The sequence below is a fragment of the Myxocyprinus asiaticus genome, chromosome 13 (genome assembly GCF_019703515.2).
Source record: "Myxocyprinus asiaticus isolate MX2 ecotype Aquarium Trade chromosome 13, UBuf_Myxa_2, whole genome shotgun sequence".
NCBI classification, from domain to species: domain Eukaryota; kingdom Metazoa; phylum Chordata; class Actinopteri; order Cypriniformes; family Catostomidae; genus Myxocyprinus; species Myxocyprinus asiaticus.
The window spans coordinates 5,925,728-5,945,558 of record NC_059356.1 but is presented as its reverse complement, the minus strand read 5'-3'; the positions used below and the strand labels follow the sequence as shown (position 1 = coordinate 5,945,558).

Here is a 19,831-nt window from a genome sequence, read left to right as displayed (position 1 = left end):
GAATGCAGACGGTCGTGTAAAATGATGGGGAGCCTGTACTTAAAAGGAGGGGCATAAGTATATATTTGGCAAATGAAATAGCAAGTGCTCTAAACAGAGAGGACTTGAGAAGAGAGAGACGTTACGTATAGGTTGTAAAACCTTGCGAATGTGTTTTGAGAAGGCCATCTTTCTGCAAAACATATGTCTTGTAAAGACACACTGTTCGTCCATGCCAATGAAGAGGCCATGCCTCTAGTTGAGCATGCTTTAACACCAATTGGGCAAATCTTACCCTGCAACTCGTAAGCCAGGGCAATAGCATCAATGTGCATCCAGTGATTCCTTTTGTGCATCCTCCATAGCACACAAGATGCTGATCAGACAGTCTGAACTGGCAGGTGCGCTCAACGTATAACAAATGCAAGGATTGTTCCTCATCCGAATTAAATGGAGGAGGGAAGAAGGCTTGAAGGTGAAATACCTGCGCTCTGAAGGGTGTGGTTAGAACCTTAGGCACATAGCCTTTTCTGGGTTTGACAGTGGCTTTTGAAAGAACTGGGCCAAACTCCAGACATGAATTGTCAATTGATAGTGCATTTACAGTAAGTCACTGACCCATTTTACTGAGGCCAGAGCCAGCAGTAGTGTGGTCTTATTAGAGAGCATGTGCAAATCAACAGAGTCCAAAGACTCGAAGGGGGGCCCTGCGAGCGCTTTTTGGACCAAAGTTAGGTCCCAACTCCGAGGTGGATTTAATCATCTTGCTTCTCTAAAGAACTTTGATTAAATCATGCTTGTCTATAGTGGTGCTGGATTCAGGTGCATTGTACGCAGATATAGTCGGCACATAAACTTTGAGTCATGCTTCTAATTGCTCTTGAAGAAATATGAGAATTTATGGGGCAGTTTACTGGGTCTTTGTCATGTGAAAGACACCAATCAGTGGACATATTCCATTTTAGCGGGAAGAGGCGTCTCGTGGTCGGCGCTCTGGCCTGTAAAATGGTGTTCATGACTGAATACGTCAGTTCTGGCACGTTTAGCATGCTCCGTTCAAAGGCCAAACATGTATGCTTCGCAGCTCTGGCTGAGGATGCCCAACTGTGCCTTGTGTTTGAGAAAGAAGATCTTTCTTCAGCAGTATTTCCCATGGAGCCCGTCCAGTTTTTCTACCATCTCCAGAAACCAGGACTGATTGGGCCATTTCGGTGCAATTATCAGATCTGTTTCCATGTCCACTCGGACTTTGCTGATGACAGAATGAAGGAGGCGCCCCAGGAGAAGCGCATACTTGCGTTTCACCGGGGGAAATGCATACTTGTGTTTCGCCGGCCATACGTGGGCCTGCACTTCATGGCGACATATATACGCCACTACTGTTGTGTTGTCCGAATGAATCAGAATGTGGTGATTCATAATAAAAAAAGCTCTCAAATCTAGGTGGTTGACATGCCACGGCTGTTTTGCACCTGTTTCCAGTTGTCAAAAATCGGGCTTCCATTACACACCGCACCCCAACCAGTGTTGGATGCATTTGTGGTCAGCACTTTCTTTCTGGAAACTTGACCCACCATAACGCCCTGTTGGTAGAAGGCTGGCGCTGTCTATGGTGCTAGAGCAGCCAGACAGTCGCGCGTTACCACGATGCACATGAACATGAAATTACTTCACTGGTAATGTTTATTCAGTTTGATGGTGTGCATGCATGAGCTCCAAAAAAAGAGATTTACTGGCTGGGGAATAATGTGCTTTTCGCCCAGTTGACATTAGACCATATTTTCCATATGGCAAAGCAGCAAGTCTCTGTGTTCGCTTAGTAGTGCCTCTGATTGGCTAGTAATAACCAATCGCTGAGGTATTTCAAAACACACACACCATTCATTTTCAGTGGGGTGATCGCCGCATCGATACATTTCGCGAACGTGCGGGGAGCCAGAGACAGACTGAATTGAAGGACTTTAAATTGATCCCCAGTTCCCTCGAACGTAAATCATTGGTACATGAAGTATGCGTCCTTCAGATCTACTGACGCAAATCAGTCCCGAGGACGGATGTGCGATAAGATCCGTTTCTGAGTTAACAATTTGAATGGGTGCGTCGCGAGTGCGCGATTCAAGCATTTCAGAACTAGAATGGGCCGAAACCCGCCGTCCTTCTCCAGAATTAGGAAATAATGGCTGTAAATCCTGCTATGTGTGTCACAGTCTGTGCACGCAACACTGGCATATCGTGTGGTCGGACCATAGATTGTGCTCAAATGTTGTAAACACCAGCTCTGACACGCCCATGAGGACTTGCCACGCATTCGTGCAGCAGGCTTATTAATTAATTTGAAACAACCTCTATCGCGTTCTTTGCGAGAAGATTGTGTATTTTGGCTCGTAACACTGCTGCGTCTTCGGACGGAACAGTGGAAGACAGAATAGTCTAGAATAGGGTGGCCGACGTGCAAATTGGATCATATAACCATGTTTGATAGTTTTTTAGCACCCAGTCAGAATGCCAGAAAGAGCTCGCCACGCGTCCATGTAACGGGACAGAGGGCAATTTGGTATGTTCAAAACATGATATAATGCGCCGCTCACAATTGGGAAGCGGTTGCGCATAATGTGATGCTTTGAAGAGGGGAAGCTCTTTACTGAAAAAGTGTGAGCGTCTCGTGCATGTGCAACGAGCGCTGTAATCTTTTTTCAATCTTTGTAATTCATTACAAGATGTAATGCGCCGCTCACCACTGGGAATCGGTTGTGCAAAATATGTGGGCTTTGAAGTGGGAAAACCTTTTATTGAAAAAGTGTGAACATCTCGTGTGAGCGCTGTACTCTTTTTACAATCTTTGTTGTTCATACATGATACAATGCGCCGCTCACCATTAGGAAGCGGTTGGTATAATGTGTGGGCTTTGGAGTGGGAAAGTGTGAGCGTCTCATGCAAGCGCTGTACTCTTATTGCAATCTTTTATGTTCATACATGATATAATGGGCCGCTCACCACTGGGAAGCGATTGTGCATAATGTGCAAACTTTATTGCGTGTGATTAATGTGAGACACAGAAAACAACATATTAAACAACATTTTGAACCACAATATTCCATTCCCGACAAACAGCAGTGGTGAAGAGAAGAACAGTATTGTGTGTCAGGAGCGCTTTGCTGCGCGGGGGATGGGTTTCCTGTCGGCGCAGGGCTTGCGCTGAGGCAGCTACCTTTGTTTGGGCCACAGCTTGAGTCGCTTTACCAGCGGCTCGGCGGTGACATTTGGAGGCACTGAGGCAGCTGGTGTGGGGTTTTAAGCCAGGCGCTGGACCGAGACAGAGCGGGAGCGAGCCGGTTGTGATGAAGTACTGCTCCGTTTTGGCATTAAATGTCTCATAGCCTGTGATTGTTGCTGAGTTGTGATGAAGCTCAGCAGTTTTATTCACAGAGCCTCCGAAAAGACCGGCTGGAGACACCGGAGCATCAAATAAAGCAGCTTTTCCTGCATCCCACATTTCCGTGACAGTCAGCCAGATGTGACAATCCAAAAACATCAGGTTGCTCATTGACTTGCCAATGGCCTGTGCAGTGACTTTCGTGGCTCACAGCGCTAGGTCCATAGTGGTGCGGAGCTCTTTGAACATCTCTGGATTGTAGCCCTGCTTGTCCATTTGTTTGAGGAGATTAGCTTGGAAAACTTGGAGCACCATCATCGCGTGGAGTGCTGAACCAGTTTGGCCAACCGCTGAGTATAATTTTCCAGCCAGTGTGGATGTTAGTCGACATGGCTTTGAAAACTGAATGGGGTGTGAGTTTCATGCCCTGTTACTCACCGGGCAGAGATCTGCCACTACCACCTCTTTCGGGGGCGGTGTAGTTGGGCATAACCGTTTTCTTCCCCGTGATCCACATTAGAGAGGATGTAATCGCTGCGTGGGTGAGCTGAATAGGGCACATGCCAGGATTTTGACAGTTCATTATGAACTTCAGGGAAGAATGGGGCAGATCTATGGTCTTGATGGCTTCTGGACTGCAGGAACCATTCATCAAGGCGAGATTGTGTAGGTTCCTCTGGATATCAAGACCAGTTGATATCGAGCTCTTCGACCGCCCTTGAAAGGACGCGTAGCATCTCCTTGTCAGTGGCATGTACTCACTCCATGCCCTCGCTGGGGGAAGGGGTGGTAGCGTCATCCACTGACCACTCGCCTGATGCAGCGAGAGACATGACATCGTCATCATCCCCAGCGTCAGAACCGCCGAACAAGATGAGGCCGTGCGCTCCTGTGGAGAGATGGAGCTCGTCAAGCACATAATGTATCAGCATAGATGTGTTACATGGAGATTAAGGGGCTCGTGGGGCATGTGTTGGCACGAGGATAACCTCAAATTCGTCCTGCTCGATCTTGCGGCCCCAACTCCGGTGGGAGGGCGTGGGAGGCTGAATCGTCCCTCAGAATGAGGCCGATTCACGAGTGAAACATCTTAAGACTCATGCCCTCACAGTGAGGGCAGTCTGTCTCCATGTGAGCTGACTCTGTGTGGGCATGGCCCAGACAGTGAATGCAGCTCTCATGCTGGTCTGATGGCAGGATGTGCCTCTCGCATAAGGAACACTTACGGAACGACATCTTTAAAAAGACGCGAACATGTAAGTGACTCTTATATATATATATATACACACACACAATATAACAATATACAATTGCTTATAAGGATACACAGCTCCTGCCGAAGTGCTGCGGGGAATGAGGATGCTGAAGCGTCCCGTTCACCAGCGAAGCATCAAGCGGCGAGGTGGAGTGATGTTCGCCGGAGCACTGCAGGGGAGCAGAGAGTCTTCTTCTATGGCAAAGCAGTAGAAGGCTTCTAGACGAGAGATTAATCACAGTCTTGAAGTAAGAAAATTCTGAGGAATGGTGTTTGCACGCCTGCTTTTATAGCAGACAGCTTTGTGCCTAAAAGGGCGGGGCTTAAACATCATAGCCAATTTTAGAATATAGGTGTTATTGTAGAGAGGTTTCAACTAGGTTGTGTTGAAGAACACTCCCCATATGCGATAGCAGAATACAATGTCAAGTGTACTGAGTCGTAAACCACGCCCACTCTATTCTCTGCTATCTGCAAGGCGTGAAAGGTTTTCATTCAACCTTACGACCTAAGGAGGGAAATGTTTAAACAAAAAAATAATACCTTGGGTATTGTAATTTAAGACTTTTTGATGGCTTTATTTTTCACCAAATTGACTTTATACCTTTTAATACTTGTTTAATGACTCGCAGATACCCTCAGTAAAACAGTCAGGATATTGCTGAAAATAATTAACAGGTAAGCCAAATCTACAAGAAAAACATTTGCTGAAAATTTGCATGTATTTCATGACGTGCAATCAGTGGCGGTTCTAGCTTGTATGGTGCCCTGTGTGAAACCCGCTTCAACACGCCCCCAAAGTTGTTTACACATGGGGGTGGTGGTGGTTGTATGGTGCCTTGGGCAAAACCTGCTTCAACACACCCCCAAAGTTGTTGATGGGGGCGTTGCCTATGTGGGTGCCTCGTGCCGCCCTCCCACAAGATGCCGCCCTGGGCAACTGCACGTCGCCCTTGCCTAAATCCGCTGCTGCATGCAATAGTCTATGAACTAATATGACAGCTGTTTGGTTAAGAGTGTTAACTGTTACGATGTAAAAAAGATTAACTAGGATAGAAAAATAGGCCTGTGAGAAATGTATAATAAACCTAACCTGTATTGTTCTAAACATGATGTACACACAGAATAAAAGTTACAGTAGTTTAACCAGCTAAGCAGTCGGCACATTGTTGAAAAAAGCCTTAATCAGTAAGGTAAAAATAATAATAATAATAATAAAAAAATTGGCATACCAAGGCTAAAATATTAATTTTCTAGGCAACTTAAGTTTATATTTTTGATGAGCAAAATTAACGTTAACATGAAAGACGGGACCTGACTCACCTGGGGCGATTATCCTGCACTTGAAAATGTCAGCTCAGTGGAAAAATAGCCTGCAAGCAGATTTAAAGACTCGAGTGTGAAACATCCATAGCGACTTGCAAGCCAACTTCTTTTTTTTGGCATATTTTTATGTTTTACAATATATATAAGAGAGAGATTGAGGAATACTAAAGAGATGTGGGCACAACTCAAAAAAATGAATGAGGTACAGGGGGTGGAATGAGGTCCCGGGTCACTAAAGACCCAAGGTATGCATTTAAGGGTTAAGAGTGTTAGCACCATGTAAGATGTAATTATCTAATTATCTGTTTGCTGAAATTCCACATTTTAAATTGAAAATATCTCATGTACAGTATGTGATATGTAATATCATTTGTAACTGTGAATGTCAAAACATTAATGGAGCAGTTTTCAGCATATCAGGCATAAGAAAGATAAGGTGGGCATATTGTGAATGAATTAAATGAATGTGGTTATCTGCTTAGCTATTCAAGTTGTTTTTTAGAAAACTTATGCTACTTGATATTGTCTTAGAAGAAAGATCCATTAAACTCAAATTATGAGAATTATCACCCTCAGGTTTAAACTAAAATGGGTAAGACCTGTGGCTTTGATTCCATTGTGTCTTAGGTTGCAGCAAAGACAGTGTACTTTAACAAAAAAATTATTTATAGTTTTATAGAGTTCTAACCATTTTCTTTATGACTAATTAATGCTACATTTGGACAACAATCTCCTAATTGTCTTCTTTCAAAAGAGACCAGGGTTCATGAAATACAACCATTTTATTTTGGATATTTCCTTGTGCTCAAAAGGGAGCCAACAGTTCACAGATTAGTTCACCTAAAAATGTGTATTCTGAGCCAGATGCTATTATTTTTTCCCAATATTATTCATTGTATCTGTACACAATAAGACAAAAGTCCTACCTGGGGTAGAGAGAGTACATTTGAAAAGGGTTACAGAGTTGGCAAAAGTTTGGCAACCATTGATCTTGGCTGTAAAATATAAAAAGCAGTGCAACAAATAACTAATTAATTTCTCTATTACAGTACATACATTTCTAAGTTCTTGCCATATTGTATTTTACAGGCTATTAGGTGATCCTTTATGGGCACTGCACAAATCTATTTTGTGGCAAAGAATATGTAAAGTGTGTCCTGTTGAAGTCATTGCCTGTTATTTAAATAATTATATGTTAGTTGAATGAACTGTGTGAACTTAAAAAGAACACTGTATATTTTTAAACCAAAAATTATTACATGCAATTGTAGGGCTTTACTGGTTGTTTAGATCAGTGTTTCTATCAGAAATAATTAATAATTATTTCTTTAGTTATTAATTCATATTTAAATTAATTAATTGAATCTTAACTCATTAAAACCTCATATGGGGCTCCAGTAAATGTAGTGCGCTACGTTTAGGAGCAAGTTTGGTTATTAGCAATAATTAATAATTATCAAAGATAATTATTAATTATTAAAATCAATAGAACACTGATGAGAATCAATGTTAGCTTTTTTAATCCTTTAAATCAACAATTATCAAAGATAATCATTAATTGTTAACATCGATGAACATTAATTTAAATTAACACTAGCTTATTGATCATTCAAATTCAATCAAAGATAATTATCAATTATCAAAAATCAATAGAATATTAATAAGGATTAACATTGACGGGGTACCACCCTGGAATCAGGGACTAATAACCAGATATTATAACAGTCTCAATATTAGATTGTTTTCTTAGGAAAATCGACATCTGAAGAATATCGATTTTCGGGAAAAAAACAATGAATGAAGGCTTGAATCCGAGCACTGACATCCCGTCAGCATGACACAGGCGTATGCAAAACAAACCAAAACACTTCTCTTTGTAATATAAACAAAGTTTATTTATGCAGTAATATAAATTAATAATTAATACAATGCAGTCAATAAACTTCCGACTTACAACTACAAACTAAACAGTGATATGATTAGATATGGAAATCAAAATAATCCTATAACACATGAGGGGGTGTGTGTGTGTGTGGTTAGTACGAGAGAGAGAGAGAGAGAGAGAATAAAGTGACGGCCCTAAAGCAGATTTCGCGATAGTGGGAGAGAAAGCAGCTGTTAGTTTATCAAAATAAATCTGAGTAACTTATTTTATTTTTAGAAATGTATATTTTGTGGGAGTCCCGCAAGTCATTTCTATCTTCCACTCCCCGCACCCACACTCAAAACTTTCCCATGCCGCACTCTGTTGTGTCGGGTCCCACGGGAGTGCAGGCCTCTAACCCCAAATACAGATCCAAGTCAACAAAGGGATGGCTTCAAAAAAAGAAGGTTAACGTTTTGGAATGACCTAGTAACAGTCCAGAACTATATCCAATTGCAAACTTGTAGAATGACTTGAAGAGGGCTGTGCTCTGCAGATCCCTTCACAATTTGATTGATCAGAAGCTTTTTACAAGGAAGAGTGGAATAAAATTGGCAAATCAAAATGTGCAAAGTTGATAGACTCTTATTCAAAAGACTGGGTGCTGTATAACAAGCAAATGTTGCTTCAGCTTAGCACTAGTTAAGAGGTGTGCACACTTATGAAACCAGGTTATATTGTTAGTCTTTTATTTTCTTTTTTCTGCCACAAAGCTTACATTTAGTTGGTTGCATTATTACATTAAAAGGTGGAAAAAGATCTAACATGATGTACCTTGGTTTCATATTTTTACAAAAACCTGCCATTTTAACAGGTGTGTAGACTTTGTATAGCCACAGCATATTCACATTATATTGGTTTTTGCTATATCCCCCAGCTGTACTTCCTACTAACTCTTACATAGTTAGACAGCTGATTTATCACGTTATGCAATGTAGCAAATGAGCTTTTTGGATTCTAAATTTCATACCAATGTCACACCATGTACATGCAATGACATTCCAGTACCTGCAATTTGCTCACTACAACAAGGCATTGCCCTTACCATGACCTCTTAAAGACCTTGATTGGTTGACACTTTTCCCACAGGAAGGGCAAGGTTATGGCTTTTCTCCAATATAAACTCTTCCATGTTTTTTAAGCTGACTGATTTAAGCTCTTTCCACACAGAGGACATGTGAAAGTTTTCTCTCCAGTGTGAATTTTCATGTGCTTGTCAAGACTTCCTATCCTTCTGAAACTCTGTCTATACTGATGGCACATGTAAAGCCCAAAGGATACTTTGTTAGATGCGAAAGCTGAGCGTCTGCATACAGAACGTTTGATGCAAATTTCGTCATGAGCAGAACACTTGAGCACTGAACGCATGTGGCACGATTTTTCTAACTGCGTACTCTCTGAACGCGCAGTATGCAGATGCGCCTCGAATTATTTGCACTAATAAATGGTTCTACAAGGTGGTAACACTCACTATTGAGCCTGTTCTGTCACGATTGTTGTGTTCACATTTTATAAGTTATGCACTGGAACTGTTACAGATAAGTGCTGTAATAAGAGTCTGTGAATGATACATGCATGAGCACACTGCACGCACACACACACACACATATATATATATACATATACACACACACACACACACACACAAACCACCGCTGCACTTGCAGTCTGGCTGCTAGCTAGTTCCAGGTTAAAGGATTAAAAACACTGGTTATCGGTATCAGCCCAGAAATTATATCGGTGCTTCCCTAGTCTAAATCCTGAAGAGAAGTAGTCTAGTATCTCATAGCAGCCTGTGTATGTGCGAATAGTCCAATGAAAATTATTTTCAAAGCCTAGTGTTCGACTGTACACAGATGCCAAGCATTCGCATAAAAATCGAAGTACCCTTTAGGCTTTAGGCTTCTCTTCAGTGTGAATTCTCATGTGCACATTAAGGGATCCTTTAGACGTGAAATTATTACCACACTGAAGGCATGTGAAAGGCTTCTCTCCAGAGTGCAATAGCATATGTCTTTTAAAGCCTAATTTGTCTATGTAACCTTTTCCACACAAAAGGCATATCATAGGCTCCTCTCCAGTGTGAAGTTTCATGTGCACGTTAAGATCTCCTTTCAGTCTAAAGCACTTTCCACATTGAGGACATGTGAAAGGCTTCTCTCCAGTGTGAAATAGCATGTGTCTTCTAAGGCCTAATTTGACTATGTAACCTTTTCCACACTGAAGGCATGTGAAAGGCCTCTCTCCCGTGTGAATTTTAATGTGCATGTTAAGACCTCCTTTCCGTGTGAAACTCTTTCCACACTGATGGCATGTGTAAGGTTTCTCTCCAGTGTGAACTCTCATGTGCACATTTAGGTATCCTTTACATGTAAAACTCTTTCCACACTGATGGCATGTGTAAGGCTTCTCTCCAGTGTGAACTTTAATGTGTCTTTTAAGACCTAATTTGTCTGTGTAACAATTTCCACACTGAGGGCATGTGAAAAGCTTCTCTCCTGTGTGAATTTTAATGTGCATGTTGAGATTTGTTCTCCGAATGAATTTCTTTCCACACTGAGGGCACGTGAAAGGTTTCTCACCAGTGTGAATTTTCACGTGCTTGTTAAGACTTCCTATCCCTGTGAAACTCTTTCCACACTGATGGCATGTGAAAGGTTTCTCTCCAGTGTGGGTTCTCATGTGCACATTAAGGGATCCTTTAGATGTGAAACTATTACCACACTGAAGGCATGTGAAAGGTTTCTCTCCAGTGTGAAATAGCATATGTCTTTGAAGGCCAAATTTATATGTGAAACCTTTTCCACACTGAAGGCATTTGAAAGGCTTCTCTCCTGTGTGAAGCAGTTTGTGTGTTTTAAGGCCAGATTTGTTTGTGTAACTTTTTCCACACTGAAGGCATGTGAAAGGCTTCTCTCCAGTGTGAATTTTAATGTGCATATTAAGACTTCCTTTTCGGGTGAAACTCTTTCCACACAGAAGGCATGTGAAAGGCTTCTCTCCAGTGTGAATTTTAATGTGTATATTAAGACAGTATTTCCGTGTAAAACTCTTTCCACATTGAGGGCATGTGAAAGGCTTCTCTCCAGTGTGAATTCTCATGTGCACATTAAGGGATCTTGTACACGTGAAACTCTTTCCACACTGAGAGCATGTGAAGGAATTTTTAGCTTGAGTTTTGTTTTGTGAGGAATTCTTCTCATTCTGTGAGCAACTAAAAGATTTTTCTCCAGTAATGACATGAGGATTTTGATCCTGATGTTCCTCCTCCACTTCATTCAGTTCTTGACTTTCTTCTTTTACTTCTATCAGTTCTTGTTTTTCCTCTTTCATTTCCTCCATGTCTAAGAAGAAAATATCAATATCAAATATCAAAAGCACTAAAAGTGACCCTCAGTGTCTACAGGGGTCAAGTATCTATTTTAAAATAATATTACAAAATTTGTATATATATATATATATATATATATATATAAAGGGTCTTGTTCATGTTAATTCCAACAATCAGGGCTGCACAATTTTGGCAAAAAAAAAAAAAAAAAAATTGTTCATTTTGTCATATTGGAATTGCAACTGCTATACAATGAATATTTAACATCTCATATTGCTGGTGCTTAGAAATCAAGGCTCAATGAACAAGAAGGCACAACGCATGCTTGACTACCACAGCCTTCCCACATAAGATTGCTTGACCGATTCCAGCAGTGGCTACTTTAATTAAAAATGGAAAAAAAACAAAAGTGTCAAATATTTGGCACAGTGATAGGTGTTCAATCTCACACTGGCTGGCAGAAGCCAGCACTGAATGATCACAAGCAGTTATGCTCCGATACAAATCCCGTTCATTTATCAAACCTTTTATCAGAAGCTCTTTTTTATAACCGGTTAATGATAATATGTAAGCTTCCTGCTCATTACCTTTAACTGAATTTTCCAGTTAAATATAGCTGTTGTCTAGTTTTTGCTGACAAAATTACTGTGGGTTGGTTAATTGATAGTTTATAAAATTAATTTATTCATTGGGATGTCGCGATTGATTGGTTTCACTATTAACCGCAATTATTAATATTAATTCAATCTCGGGTTAATTTAACCATAAGAATTTGAATCTATGTTTAAAACCATGAAATGTTACACGTGGCACAAAAATTATGTATATATAATCTGTATATATAGTAGATCATATTCTGTTGTCCGCATTGCTGATAGCTCTGCACGCAGTATACGTGACGCAAATTTCGGCATCAGCACAGTCTGCGCGGCCTAGATTTTCTCGACAGGCAGATGTGGTCCTCATTTGTGCTCAGTTTTTCACAATTCCTGACATTTAAATATAAAAAACATTCCCTGTCTTAGGTCAGTTAGGATCACTACTTTAAAGAATGTGAAATGTCAGAATAATAGTAGAGAGAATTATTTATTTCAGATTTTATTTCTTTCATCACATTCCCAGTGGGTCAGAAGTTTACATACACTTTGTTTGTATTTGGTATCATTGCCTTTAAATTGTTTAACTTGGGTCAAATGTTTTGGGTAGCCTTCCACAAGCTTCTCACAATAAGTTGCTGGAATTTTGGCCCATTCCTCCAGACTGAAGTGTTGTAACTGAGTCAGGTTTGTAGGCCTCCTTGCTTGCACACACTTTTTCAGTTCTGCCCACAAATTTTCTATCGGATTGAGGTCAGGGCTTTGTGATGGCCACTCCAATACCTTGACTTTGTTGTCCTTAAGCCATTTTGCCACAACTTGAGGTATGCTTGAGGTCATTGTCCATTTGGAAGATCCATTTGCGACCGAGCTTTAACTTCATGGCTGATGTCTTGAGATGTTGCTTCAATATAGCCACATCATTTTCCTTCCTCATGATGCCATCTATTTTGTGAAGTGCACCAGTCCCTCCTGCAGCAAAGCACCCCCACAACATGATGCTGCCAGCCAAATGCTTCACGGTTGGGATGGTGTTCTTCAGCTTGCAAGCCTCACCCTTCTTCCTCCAAACATAATAATGGTCATTATGGCCAAACAGTTCAATTTTTGTTTCATCAGACCAGAGGACATTTCTCCAAAAAGTAAGATCTTTGGCCCCATGTGCACTTGCAAACTGTTGTCTGGTTTTTTATGGTGATTTTGGAGCAGTGGCATCTTCCTTGCTGAGCAGTTTTTCAGGTTATGTCGATATAGGACTCGCTTTACTGTGGACATCGATACTGGTCTACCTGTTTCCTCCAACATCTTCATAAGCTCCTTTGCTGTTGTTCTGGAATTGACTTGCACCTTTCGCATCAAACTACGTTCATCTCTAGGAGACAAAATGCGTGTCTTTCCTGAGTGGTATGATGGCTGCGTGGTCCCATGGTGTTTATACTTGCGTACTATTGTTTGTACAGATGAACGTGGTACCTTCAGGCTTTTGGAAATTGCTCCCAAGGATGAACCAGACTTGTGGAGGTCCACCATTTTTTTCTGAGGTCTTAGCTGATTTCTTTTGATTTTCCCATGGTGTCAAGCAAAGAGGCACAGAGTTTGAAGGTAGGCCTTAAAATACATCCACAGGTACACCTCCAATTCAGTACACCTCCTATCAGAAGCTAATTGGCTAATTGTAGAAATACTTGTCATCATTTTCTGGAATTTTCCAAGCTGCTTAAAGGCACAGTTAACTTAAGTGTACATAAACTTCTGTCCTACTGGAATTGTGATATAGTCAATTAAAAGTGAAACAATCTGTCTGTAAACAATTGTTGGAAAATTACTCATGTCATGCACAAAGTCCTAAACGACTTGCCAAAACTATAGTTTGCTAATATTAAATCTGTGGAGTGGTTAAAAAATGAGTTTTAATGACTTCAGCCTAAGTGTATGTAAACTTCTGACTTCAACTGTATATTTGGGTCATGGGTCAATTCCCACGTTCCCAGATAAAGTACAGTTGAAGTCAGAAGTTTACATACACTTAGGCTGAAGTCATTAAAAGTCATTTTTTAACCACTCCACAGTAGGGCTGGGTGATAGGACGATGTAATCGGATATCAACGATGTCTTACAAAGATCCCGATGCCGATTCCGAACAGACATGATCGACAATATCAGGAAACGGCAAAACCATGGATCTGGGAAGTCTGCAAATATATTAAACAGTGACCAGGGTGTGAAACTCCACCCGCCACCCGCCAAATGCGATGAGGCTAAATCCAGTTCGCGAGCTCCTCATCCAAATTTATTTCATGCGCGGGTAATTTTGCTCATCTACCCGCAACATGCGGGCAACCTGCTGCAAGACGTCTCGGAGTGACACATGACAAGAAATGCTGTTAGTCACAAAGACATGTGCTTGAAGAAACACACTTTGTTATATTTTTAAGAACAAACAAAAGAAAAACCGCCAATAGCTGTGTTTCCGTCAACGCTTTTTTTATGCGCATTTTAGGATATTGCATAAAATCTGCTGGATGAAAACACCAAGATGCGAATAAAATCTCCAAAATGCGCATGGAAAACTTATATGCTCACTTGAGGTGGATACATTTTTTATTCGATAAGAAGAAATGTGTATAAACTATAATGGAAACACATTTACCGAATAAACTCCTATTGAATTTAACAGGAAAACAAGATGCACACATGGTTTTTTATGTGACTGAATAATTCATTCATAACTGGACGAACCAGCAGACCAATCATCACAACTGAATTGTTGCCCTGGTCATTCTGAAATACCGGTGTCCAAAAAATCCAAAGTCTGCATAGAGTTTGCAGAGCAAATAAGTTAAACACAAACTTGCACTTTTTCCCGAAGAGCAGGTATAGATCCACAACGCAAAGTCATGATGGAGGAATACACACATACATAGTGCTCCCAGAACTGTGTGACATGCTGTCATTTCCAGTCATGAAATTAGTTATTAAAGTGTTTTGTCTGCGCATCCTAAACCGTGAGTATTTTATTAATAAGTAACACAGTCACTACAATTTCCCCGGAAGTGACGATTTTGTTCTTTTGAATGCAAGGGATGGAAGAGCAGCTTTATCTGCACATTGTTTTTGCGATATTCTGATCAACTAAATTCACAACTTGGAAGGAAACAAAGTTACTGCTTGTGTCTGGTTCGCTGTTTGTTCAGAGGCATGCAGCGCGAGCTGGAACAGGTCTCATGCCTCGTGGAACAAGCGCATGTAAAGAGTTTTCACTCTTTTTTTTCTTGTTTCATTCATCTGAAGACTGTTTGCAAGAATACTGTCATCTATGATCTAATGATCTATGATCATCTCAGGAGGTGCTGCGAAATAACATGCATTGTGAACGCATCTCTGCAGGTTCAGTAATATATATCTTTGTATTAAAGAAACAAAGACGAAAGTGAATAAATCAAAGTAATACAAGACACATTCATCTTGAACCTAAAATTGAGTATCATTCTCTTTTCTTTTTGGCAGCATTAACTGTATTACCAAAACGCAATATAAACACAAATTCGATAAGAAAACACATTTGGCAGCATTATTTTGGAACACAAGGGAATTTATTACGCTTATTTATGTTGATTATCATTGTCTTTACATTCAGAATTGTCTTTAGTTTTGTAGGCTATTAGTAATTTTCCATCTGGTGTCATTGACGGATACTTGCATGATGGCAAATGGGCCGTCGGAGTCTGTAAATTTTTGGATTTGGGGAGGTGGTTAAATACGATTTTTTGATCACTTCGTTATTTTAATGCTTTTTTTGTTTAAAGTGCAATTTGAATTTAGACTTTATTTTATTTATTTATTTTTTTTATTTTTTTTATTTTTTTGTGTTTCAATATATGAATTACATTTTTAAAGCAAAATCAATAAAGCAAAAATAAATAAATAAATAAATAAATAATTCCAGTTGGTCAGAAGTTTACATACACTAAGTTAGTTGTGCCTTTAAGCAGCTTGGAAATTTCCAGAAAATTATGTAAAGCCTTTAGGCAATTAGCCAATTAGCTTCTGATAGGTTAATTGGAGTCAATTGGAGGTGTACCTGTGGATGTATTTTAAGGCCTACCTTCAAACTCAGTTCTTCTTTGCTTGACATCATGGGAAAATCAGCCAAGACCTAAGAAGAAAAAATTGTGGACCTCCACAAATCTAGTTCATTCTTGGGAGCAATTTCCAAACACCTGAAGGTACCACGTTCATCTGTACAAACAGTAGTACGCAAGTATAAACACCATGGGACCACGCTGCCATCATATCGCTCAGGAAGGAGATGCATTCTGTCTCCTAGAGATGAACGTAATTTGGTGTGAAAAGTGCAAATCAATCCCAGAACAACAGCAAAGGACCTTGTGAAGATGCTGGAGCAAAGTACTTGCACTGACAGAAGACGTTTAATTGCAGGTAGCAAATATACTGGACAAAAATATTAATGCAGCATGCAACAATTTCAAAGATTTTACTGAGTTACAGTTCATTTAAGGAAATCAGTCAATTGAAAAATTCATTAGGCCCTAATCTAATCTAATCAATGCATATGGAAAATTTCTTGAATCTTTTATTTCAGCTCATGAAACATGGGACCAACACTTTACATGTTGCGTTTATATTTTTGTTCAGTATATAATGTGCATGGTGGGTAACTGTAAGTTGTCTCGGATTTGGAATGACCCAAGAAATTCTGTTAGAAACACAGACACATGCTTGAAGAAACTTTTATTTTTATTATATTTTTAAGAACAGATGACAGAAAATCTGTCTAAGCGCATGTCTGACGTGCTGTTTGTTCGGAGGCGTGCAGTCTCGTGGAACGTGTATGTCAAGGGTTCTCGCTCTTTATTTCAGTCTTCTGAACATTTTTTACACGAATAGTATCATCTATGAGAATGCTGCAAATGACCTCAGACATCTCAGCTCAGGAGGTGCTCAGAGTTCAGTTCGCTTTATTTCCACAGAGCAGTTCATTGTGACCACAACTCTGCAGCCTATACATCTGTCATTAAAACATAAAATAATACAAAAACACGTTCACCTCGAACCATGATTTATATTTCAGTGATTATTATCATCATTATAATTGTTTACATTTAAAATTGTTTTTAGATCTTAATATGTATTAGTAATTTATTTGCCTGACAGTAAATGGAAAGGTGGTTATATATGTTTTTTTTTTTTTTTACCACTTCGTTATTTTAATTGCTTTTTCATTTCGTTTGAAGTGCAATTTGAATTTAGAAATGTCTTTGGTTTAAGTTTTTCGTTTTTAAATACAAGAATTAAATTTTCAATGCAAAATCACTAAAGCAAGAATATTCACTGATCTCTCAGCCAGGGGGTTAATGATGTAATTGGATATTGTGATATATACAGTTGTGCTCAAAAGTTTGCATACCCTGGCAGAAATTGTGAAATTTTGGCATTGATTTCGAAAATATGACTGATCATGCAAAATAAATGTCTTTTATTTAAGGATAGTCATCATATGAAGCCATTTATCATCACATAGTTGTTTGACTCCTTTTTAAATCATAATGATAACAGAAATCACCCAAATGGCCCTGATCAAAAGTTTACATATCCTTGAATGTTTGGCCTTGTTACAGACACACAAGGTGACACACACAGGTTTAAATGGCAATTAAAGGTTAATTTCCCACACCTGTGGCTTTTTAAATTGCAATTAGTGTCTGTGTATAAATAGTCAATGAGTTTGTTAGCTCTCATGTGGATGTACTGAGCAGGCTAGATACTGAGCCATGGGGAGCAGAAAAGAACTGTCAAAAGACCTGCGTAACAAGGTAATGGAACTTTATAAAGATGGAAAAGGATATAAAAAGATATCCAAAGCCTTGAAAATGCCAGTCAGTACTGTTCAATCACTTATTAAGAAGTGGAAAATTCGGGGATCTCTTGATACCAAGCCAAGGTCAGGTAGACCAAGAAAGATTTCAGCCACAACTGCCAGAAGAATTGTTCGGGATACAAAGAAAAACCCACAGGTAACCTCAGGAGAACAACAAGGGGTCAACAAGGCCTATAGTGAAAAGAATACTATCCCCACTGTGAAGCATGGTGGTGGCACACTGATGTTTTGGGGTTGTGTGAGCTCTAAAGGCACGGGGAATCTTGTGAAAATTGATGGCAAGATGAATGCAGCATGTTATCAGAAAATACTGGCAGACAATTTGCATTCTTCTGCACAAAAGCTGCGCATGGGACACTCTTGGACTTTCCAGCACGACAATGACCCTAAGCACAAGGCCAAGTTGACCCTCCACTGGTTACAGCAGAAAAAGGTGAAGGATCTGGAGTGGCCATCACAGTCTCCTGACCTTAATATCATCGAGCCACTCTGGGGAGATCTCAAACGTGCGGTTCATGCAAGACGACCAAAGACTTTGCATGACCTGGAGGCATTTTGCCAAGATGAATGGGCAGCTATACCACCTGCAAGAATTTGGGGCCTCATAGACAACTATTACAAAAGACTGCACGCTGTAATTGATGCTAAAGGGGGCAATACACAGTATTACGAACTAAGGGTATGCAGACTTTTGAACAGGGGTCATTTCATTTTTTTCTTTGTTGCCATGTTTTGTTTTATGATTGTGCCATTCTGTTATAACCTACAGTTGAATATGAATCCCATAAGAAATAAAAGAAATGTGTTTTGCCTGCTCACTCTTGTTTTCTTTAAAACTGGTACATATATTACCAATTCTCCAAGGGTATGCAAACTTTTGAGCACAACTGCATATATTTATATCTAAAAATATTGTGAACAAATTGTGAAAAATATTGTGACCGGTAGAGAATGCACGGATTAAGAAGATTAATTTCCAAAGAGATGTTGCCCTTCACAACTGCTGAAAAGCCATCTTTAAAAAAGTTGAACACCACAATTTTAATTGCACTTCATTTTTTTTTCAGTTTCATTTAAATTTTTTGTTAAAAAAAAAAAAAAAAAAAAAATTAAGTTCAAAGTTTGAAATCAAGCTGCCTTGCATTATTGTGTAGCCTACTGCATAGTACCACCTAGCATACAACCAGCGGTAATTAGTCGGTTTGAACTTGAACGCCGCACCCGTGTGAAAATTATGATACTGTGGCAAGTCTACTGCCGATAGGGTTGCAAAATTCTGGGAATTTTCCGTTCACATCAACGTGTTTTTGCGCGCATCTGTTCTGTTTTCCCATTGTTTAAACACATGCTGGATGAATGTCTTTGACATTTGCACTGCATCTCGCTTTTTCTTTAGCGTCTTGCGCAGGACCGGCACTGTTTAAACACCATGTCAAGTTAAAAAGAACTTCAAATTGTCAAAAACGCATGTTGAGACACCTGCACTCTTGTTACATTCTTTACACTGCGTCTAGATTGTTTTTAGCACAGTTGTCACAAAGATTCAACGTTCTAAACAAGTTCAAGCTGCAAAGAGAGGACTGTTGCAGTGTTTCATATTATTCCAGATTGTTCTGCACCAAGAGGGGGTACTGTTGCATTGTTTCATTATATTCCAGATTGTTCTGCACCAAGCAAAGTTTCAGTGTATAAACAGTAAGTCAATGCTTTTTTTCCCTTCTGCTCTAGTGTACTAAGGGGCTGCCATGCCTTGTTAAAACTGTGTATGTTTACTGTTTCAGTACTGTTACGACTGTTGCCTGTATGCTTACTTAAAATATAGCCTATTGCAACAGTACTTGCTAGGAGAAGAAATTAGATAGTAAGCGATTTCGGGTCGGGTTCAGGCCTAATATTTGACTGTATCGTTCGGGCCGAGTAGGGTCAGACCACACGATTTCGGGTACTGGTCGGGTTCGGGTTTCATTTTAAGGCCCATGCAGACCTTTACTACACGATGGCCCGAGGTCAGTGTGAGAGAGATTCAGGCCAGTTGCTAGAACTGTCACTTGCCCGATTGGGTCAGTGCTGCATTTATAATGTTAGTGCAAGCAGACAACAAGCGAGAGAGCACAAAATTACACGGTGCGAACACAGTCTTCTAAACGA

The 19,831-nt window shown here is 39.9% G+C and overlaps 1 protein-coding gene across 12 annotated transcripts in view; it reads right to left on the bottom strand.

The window, feature by feature from the left end:
* Nucleotides 1-7,823: 7,823 nt before the first annotated feature.
* The window catches only part of LOC127450336 (gastrula zinc finger protein XlCGF57.1-like), a 279,453-nt gene continuing 267,445 nt past the window's right edge, over nucleotides 7,824-19,831 (bottom strand). For 8 of the 12 annotated variants that reach the window (XM_051714380.1, XM_051714379.1, XM_051714374.1 and 5 more), the window contains one exon: nucleotides 7,824-11,201. In XM_051714380.1, coding sequence (XP_051570340.1) covers nucleotides 9,748-11,199 — 1,452 coding nt within the window. In that variant the 5' untranslated portion in view covers nucleotides 11,200-11,201 and the 3' untranslated portion in view covers nucleotides 7,824-9,747. Of the gene's footprint in view, nucleotides 11,202-15,889; nucleotides 16,024-19,831 lie in introns of all 12 variants that reach the window. The other 4 variants (XM_051714381.1, XM_051714382.1, XM_051714384.1 and 1 more) reach the window with 1 other exon arrangement.